Below are 6,725 nucleotides of genomic sequence, written 5' to 3'. Positions count from 1 at the left end.
ATGTTTTATTTTCTTCCATCTATAAAAAGACCTTTCAAGTAAGCTACTGACCAGAAAAGTGCTATAAATCTCTTATTTTTCTACCCTCTTAGGTAATTGACATGACATTTACATAAAAAACATGAAAAAAATCTTTGTTTAATTTAGCAGTTTACAGCCTTGATGCTGTTTGTTAATTATATCAGTGTACTCTTTGTTTTGAATGAGTTCATACAAGAAAGTTTTGAATTTGTAAATATGGTACTGTATTCTACCAATATAATCATTAAATTATGTTATCATTTATCATAATATCTTTCTATAAAAAGTCCACACCAAGGGGACGTAACTATCATTTACTTACCGACAGTTCTTTTGCAGCAGGGGTTGATTTTTGCATGCAGCATTTCCTCATATACGTCACGACATGTAAGCACCGCCCACCGCAGGACGTCTTAATCTGACGTTGAGTTAAGCGAGCAACCTGAATGTAAACATGGTGACATATAGATGAACGTAACGCCAAAATGGTTTTCGAAAGCTTAGTGGTAGATGTCCTCAACCGTTTTTTAGGGGACTACGTTGTCAACCTTGACAGCTCACAGCTACAGCTTGGCATATGGGGAGGTAACTGAACTTGTGTTTGTCATTCCAGTGGACTAGCTCGCTCGTCGAGTTAGCTAGCTAATGCTAAGAGACGCTAGCCACCAGGCGCGTGAGACAGCTGTCAGTGTTCGTTTAGCTGTCCCAGACATTTAGTTTAGCTGTGTAACACGGTGCAGCCAAATGCTAACCTCAGGGTAAATAAGTAGCATTGTTAGTTTCTGACTGCTACAGTTACCTTAATGTACCTTACTTAACTACTGCACGGATGTTTGCTCATTGCACTGGTGCTTCTGAGAAGCAGTTCTGGGTCACACCCTGTCTCACACACAGCAAGGTTATTCATACCGAATCAATACTACAAGCTTTTCCTGAAACTCAGAATGTCACAGCTCTCTACATTATCCAGGCAAGTGAGAGAGAGTTAGGAGAGGGTTCAGTGGCAAAGCTAAACAGGTTGTTAAGCAACTAAGTTAAATCTAGAATTGAACTCCTTACTTTACATTTAACCTGTATTATCGCACTTAAATATTTGTTTTTATTAGCAGATATGATGAGTATGTTTATTAAACGCTGTCAGTCTTAAAGTGGAGATACGCACATGGTGTCTCTTGGGGCCCCTAGTAATCATATGTATGATCATTGGCTTTAATAATGCATGTATTGAATTGCTTGAGTGTTGAAATAAATCAATAGACAATGGCCCAAATGTCTTTAGATTGAACTGTGTTTCTGTGAGTTCAGAACTCAATACTAATTTATTTGGTTTACCAGAATGTACATAGTAAAAGTTCTCCTCTCACCATAGGTGATGCTGTTCTTAAAAATCTTGAAATAAAGGAAAATGCCTTGGTAAGTTAATAAATCTATAGGTAATTAATATTAGTCTCTTGTTACATTTTGTCATTCAAATGGACATGTGTGACCACAACTTATTGTTTTCTTTTTCTGGCAGAGTCAACTTGACATTCCTTTTAAAGTGAAGGCTGGTCATATAGGTGAGACTGTAGTTACTGCCTCTTTCTTTTGGTACAGAAGAACATTTTCTCACTTTGTGTTTCTGTTAACAGGACAACTAGAACTAAAGATTCCATGGAAGAACCTCTACAACCAGTCAGTGGAGGCCACATTGGATGGTGTCTATTTGCTCATAGTCCCCACAGCAAGTAAATAACCATCTGTGTACAGTTAACTACATAGACAAAAAAAAGAAAAGATTTATATCTGTATATTTCATTGTTTTCTTGAACATGCAGACAGATAATTTTTTTGATTGATCCTCTTTCCAGGTCTAAAGTATGACGCAGAAAAGGAGGAGCGGCAGCTACAGGAGGCTCGCCAGAGGGAGCTGCAGCGGATAGAAGAGACAAAGCTGAAGGCTGCTGAGCAAGGTCAGGGTTCAGCTTTGATTTAAAGGGGACTGTGTTTGTGTGTGAGTGTGTGTGCGCATCAGGTGTTTTTACTTCCTAGTAAATTTTTAACAAATTTCAGACAATTTTCATGCAATATTACTGCTGGGTTGGGTACACAGCAGATTAGTAGCAGAGGCTAAAGAGCAGAAAAAAGTGTGGCTGTGTGGAGGAGGTGTAGCAAAATAGCAGGAGCAGAGATTCTAAGCCATGTGGTCATGGTTTGTCTAGTTGTGAGTTCCTGTGCTGTTTGTGGAGCAGCCAGCCTGCAGCTTTCACACTTAATATTCTCTGTGGTTTAACACTGCTGAGCCAAAGTGCACTGACCTGGGCTGTTTTATTAGAACCCATATATGACCACACTTTTCAGTAATTCAGAGCACTTCAGTATTTGTAATTAGATCAATAAATATAGCTTTAAATAAAAAAAATCAGAAACCATAAAAGAAAGTGAAAAAGAGAAGCAGTAAAAGTAAATAGCTGTGAATGCAAAAAACGAATGAAAAATTTAGGGATAATAGTTGGGGAAAAATGCTGTGAATTATATTTTGGGTATGTGGAACCTCCTAGAAACACTGCTGTCGAAGAGGTCAAATCTTTGTTCCTGAAAATAAGCTTTCAGGAAAACTGCAGGACCCTATCAAGTCTCATAATCAATATATGTGTCTGTGTTTGACAGAGAACCCTACGCAGGAAAAACAGGACACTTTTGTGGAGAAGCTTGTCACTCAAGTCATTAAAAACCTGCAGGTTAAGATCTCCAACATCCATGTTCGCTATGAAGATGATGTGAGTATTCAAGCTGAGTTACCTTAGTGTTTTATGTATCTACAGGAAACCTCAGTTTTTAATTCATTAAGTAAGCAGTCAGTGATAAATGAAGGGAACAAGAGTTGTTTGCCAATTCATATCCACTCAAACAATGACAACATGGATCATGCAGAGTAAATATTTTCTGAATAAGTATACTGTCAAATCTCTTGCATTTGTTTTCCACAGGTCACCAATCCAAACTGTCCTTTGTCATTTGGAGTGTCACTTAAAAACCTTAGCCTTCAGGTAATGTGTTGTAATGTCCCTCCTCTCAGATTATATGCTATATTATATTCAGCATGTGTTCTTAATCATTACTTAAACATACTTGTATGTAAAAGGTAAAGAAAAGTAATCTCATCAAGGCCCCAATATCTCACTGCTTGTTTGACCTTACAGACAGCTGATAAGAACTGGAATCCCAGTCTTTTGGATGAGAATTCCAGGCTTTTCTTCAAGGTGAGAAATTCAACCACTTTTTGTAGCCTATTAATTTATTTATTGGGTATGTCAAATGTATCTGGTGTGACAATGCACATTTATGTGATTGTATATTATTACATTATTACATTTTCCCACAAAGACTCTTACTCGAACTTTAGGAGTCCTTGTACACTGTCACCTCTGTTTTGTCATCATGGCAGGGAGCTGCTTTTCTCTAACTGCTTTGTGTTTTTCTTCTTCTCAGTTGGTTCGACTAGACAGTTTGTTTGCCTACTGGAATGTTAACTCAGGACTCTTCTCCAATCACAGTGCAGATGAGGCCTTGGTGAGTCAGCTTATTATTATTGTGTTTTCCCTTTCCCCCATCAGCCTGACTTTAGTTTGCTTTCATCTGTCTTATTTTAATTACACTAAGACACAACTGCATTATTGTGCACACACAGAACAGTCTTATCCAGCCAGTCTTCCCTTTTGAGCACCAGAACAGCTTTAAAGTAACAGGGTCACAATATGAATGGCCCTTTTCTCAAACCCTTTTAAAGACTTTACCATAATTCTCATGGTAAATACTGGAAAAGGGTGTCTACTAATGCTTCTGAGATCAATGCATGCATTTTGTTAATCATCTATTTTTATCCACAAAGACTCTTTCTAGAGTAGCCCTAATGGATAAAGTATTTATACTATAAATGTGGTGTTGTGTTTGTTAAAACAGTAATGAAAATACAGTAGAACAGAGATTGAGAAAATATTGAGTAAGAAAAACTGATAGATTGTAAATGAATCTCCTTTTTCTGTGTCTTTTTATAGCGATGTCTCCAGAGCAGCATGAACGCTGTTCCTGTCAGCCATGACTTCAGTGAGTCTCTCACAGTCATCCGTTTTTTCTTTAACATGTTCACTTTTAAAAGTTTTGCCGAGACCACCCATGGACTATACATACTGTCTATGACACCCCTCTGAAACCAGATATTATGTAATATGCATGAATCAGCATTTTGTGTAAAGAATAAGACTCATGTTTTGCACTTGATACTGCAGTGCCTGGAAGAATGTGTGAATCACCACCTCCAACACATTTTAACAAATTTTTAGCATATCCTAACAGATTTTGTTTTGATTTGCAGTTTTTACAGGGCCAACCTTGCTAAAGAAAAACATATTCACAGTTTTCATGTCCCATAAAAATACAGATTCTTTGTTTTTGCCCACACAAGCATAAAATCCGTACAGCCTAAAAGGTCATGGAAGCATCATTACACCTAGATTTACATCATCATCATCATCATCCTTTATTAGCAGACTCAAGGTCCATACAAAAAAGAAATAAAAAGAAAGGATATAAAAGAAGAAAAATAAATAAATAAAAATCATAAAAGACATTTATACCAATGTTTCCACAGAGAGGATTGGTAACGTACTACACTAAAACCAGGATTAGCCAGCATCATTATAAGACTGTTCTCAGAGTTATTCACACGACAGATAAATCTGTACATCAGGTTTCTCATTAATGCCTGAAAGGTACTAACATGGACCTGTGAACACAACAGACTGGCGCTGGTGGACCTAGGCTTCTTAAGCAGAATCCTCAAGGCATCATTATAAGCAACTTTAAGTTTCTGTAAAGTAGCTACCTTATATTTACACCACAATGGGGCAGTATACAACGGTGTACAGTATGTTCTGAACAGATGAACTTTAACATTAGCAGAACACATGTGAAATTTCCTAACCAACATATTGTACATGTTGCATACTGCTTGGCACATACATCCAGCACCATGCCATACACGCAGACATTTAAAGCAGTTTCAAATTTACTTCAGAATTAGCTGCAAAAGGACTGCTGTCCTTCTAAAGAGGCTTATTTTCATACATTTCACTATAGTTTAAAATGCCTTTTACAGAGTAAAAAGGAAAAAAAACTAAGCTGGACTGACCACTTAGCCATAACTGTTAGTCTTCCCTATTGTAAAAGTTGACCATGATGTTTGAAATCACTCCTAACGAAGCACAAATCATAGCAGTATATGGCTTATCCTGGAGCATTTTCAAATCTGCTTCTCGTCATTCTGTACCAGGCAGCAATTTGCTCAGTACTATATAGTAAGGGGATGCTCGCTTCAACTGGTCCAGTGACAGTGAGCCAGGGATGGAAGTAATTAATTACAATTACTCATTATTCATTTTGCAGTTTGCTTTGCCAACCTGTGCATGTATTTGAAGGCAAGTTAACCAACTGTAGCTACTGAATTTCAAATTTATCCATGGTAACCATAGCCTTGCTTATGCTTGTTCACAGTATAATGGTATCAAATCATCATGTTTTGTGTAAACCTGGTGAGCTAGTGAACATATAATTATTAATAATAATAAAATTTATAAAGTACTTTACAACTCCGAAGAGCACAAAGTGCTGCACATATATCAACTAACAAATACTAAAAACAATCAATACCAAACACAGGTTATAAATAAAAGTTTCATCAAAATAAAATATAGAAGAACAAATTAACCATGTCCCTTTAGGGCAGATAAAACGGATTAAAACACCAAAAGCCTGTTTTAAAAGGTGAGTTTTTAAAGTAGACTTAAAAACTGCTACCTCGGTTATAGACCAAATCTCAGGCGGTAATGAATTCCAGAGTCTAGGACCATAGACAGCAAAGCACCAGCTGCCTTATCATCAGACAATTGCATTATTGCTCGATGCACCTCACTAGAAGTGATCACCACAGCATCCTCACTAGCAATGCTTCCCACTACATAGGGATCACTTTTAACACAATTAAACAATGCAGAATAGTGTTCTCTCCACAGATCAGCAATATTATCAGCCCCAGATACTCCCTCTATGGCACTGGTGAATTAACCCTATTCAGAGCCCTCACCTCATTCCAAAATCCCAAAACATTATTGTGTGCCAATTTTTCAGCCATAGCATCCGCTCTCATATTCTGTTCACATTTAGTGATATAGCGAACAGCATATTTATACCTTGCCCCAGTGATCTTTTTATTCTCCAGTTACAGTTTTTGAACAATCTGTTTCTTGTTGCTGGTCCACAGTTTTCCGTCCCATATCAGCGGACGCTAAACTACGGATGAATCCCAGGTCAGATGTGGACTTCTCCTCTCCTAAAGTGGACCTGATGGTCAATCTCAGTGAGGTTGCCATTGAACTCAATAGGCCGCAGGTAGGTGTTTGTGTTGTGTATAAACTGGTCTGTGTAAAAACCTGGTTAAAGTGTGTTTCTATAAGAGTGGCACAGAAACAGAGAGAGGTTAACAAGGTGAGATGAAATGAAATCATACTTAAAAAAAAAAACTTAAAGAAGGAGTTGTTCAGCAATGATAAGAGCACTTCTCTAAGTACTCTGTGGTACTGACTAATTGCTGACTTCCTCTGTTTCCAGTACATTAGCATCTTGGAGCTGCTGGGCTCAGTGGATTTGATGTCCCGGAACTTGCCATA

At 37.6% G+C, this 6,725-nt stretch overlaps 1 protein-coding gene across 1 annotated transcript in view; it reads left to right on the top strand.

Annotated features, from left to right (window-relative positions):
* The first annotated feature begins 420 nt into the window (after nucleotides 1–420).
* vps13a (vacuolar protein sorting 13 homolog A) overlaps nucleotides 421–6,725 on the top strand; it is a 42,797-nt gene continuing 36,492 nt past the window's right edge. Inside the window, exons 1-12 of the mRNA XM_020602394.1 lie at nucleotides 421–606; nucleotides 1,391–1,434; nucleotides 1,538–1,580; nucleotides 1,653–1,748; nucleotides 1,872–1,973; nucleotides 2,671–2,780; nucleotides 2,991–3,050; nucleotides 3,204–3,263; nucleotides 3,493–3,573; nucleotides 4,059–4,107; nucleotides 6,320–6,447; nucleotides 6,667–6,725. The exon at nucleotides 6,667–6,725 is cut by the window's right edge and continues 48 nt beyond it. Coding sequence (XP_020458050.1) covers nucleotides 507–606; nucleotides 1,391–1,434; nucleotides 1,538–1,580; nucleotides 1,653–1,748; nucleotides 1,872–1,973; nucleotides 2,671–2,780; nucleotides 2,991–3,050; nucleotides 3,204–3,263; nucleotides 3,493–3,573; nucleotides 4,059–4,107; nucleotides 6,320–6,447; nucleotides 6,667–6,725 — 932 coding nt within the window. The 5' untranslated portion in view covers nucleotides 421–506. The remainder of the gene's footprint in view (nucleotides 607–1,390; nucleotides 1,435–1,537; nucleotides 1,581–1,652; nucleotides 1,749–1,871; nucleotides 1,974–2,670; nucleotides 2,781–2,990; nucleotides 3,051–3,203; nucleotides 3,264–3,492; nucleotides 3,574–4,058; nucleotides 4,108–6,319; nucleotides 6,448–6,666) is intronic.

This window comes from Monopterus albus, unplaced genomic scaffold, assembly GCF_001952655.1.
Source record: "Monopterus albus unplaced genomic scaffold, M_albus_1.0 scaffold56.1, whole genome shotgun sequence".
Lineage (NCBI taxonomy): Eukaryota > Metazoa > Chordata > Actinopteri > Synbranchiformes > Synbranchidae > Monopterus > Monopterus albus.
Note: the sequence above shows the minus strand (reverse complement) of the source record. Positions and strands in the feature narration are given on the sequence as shown.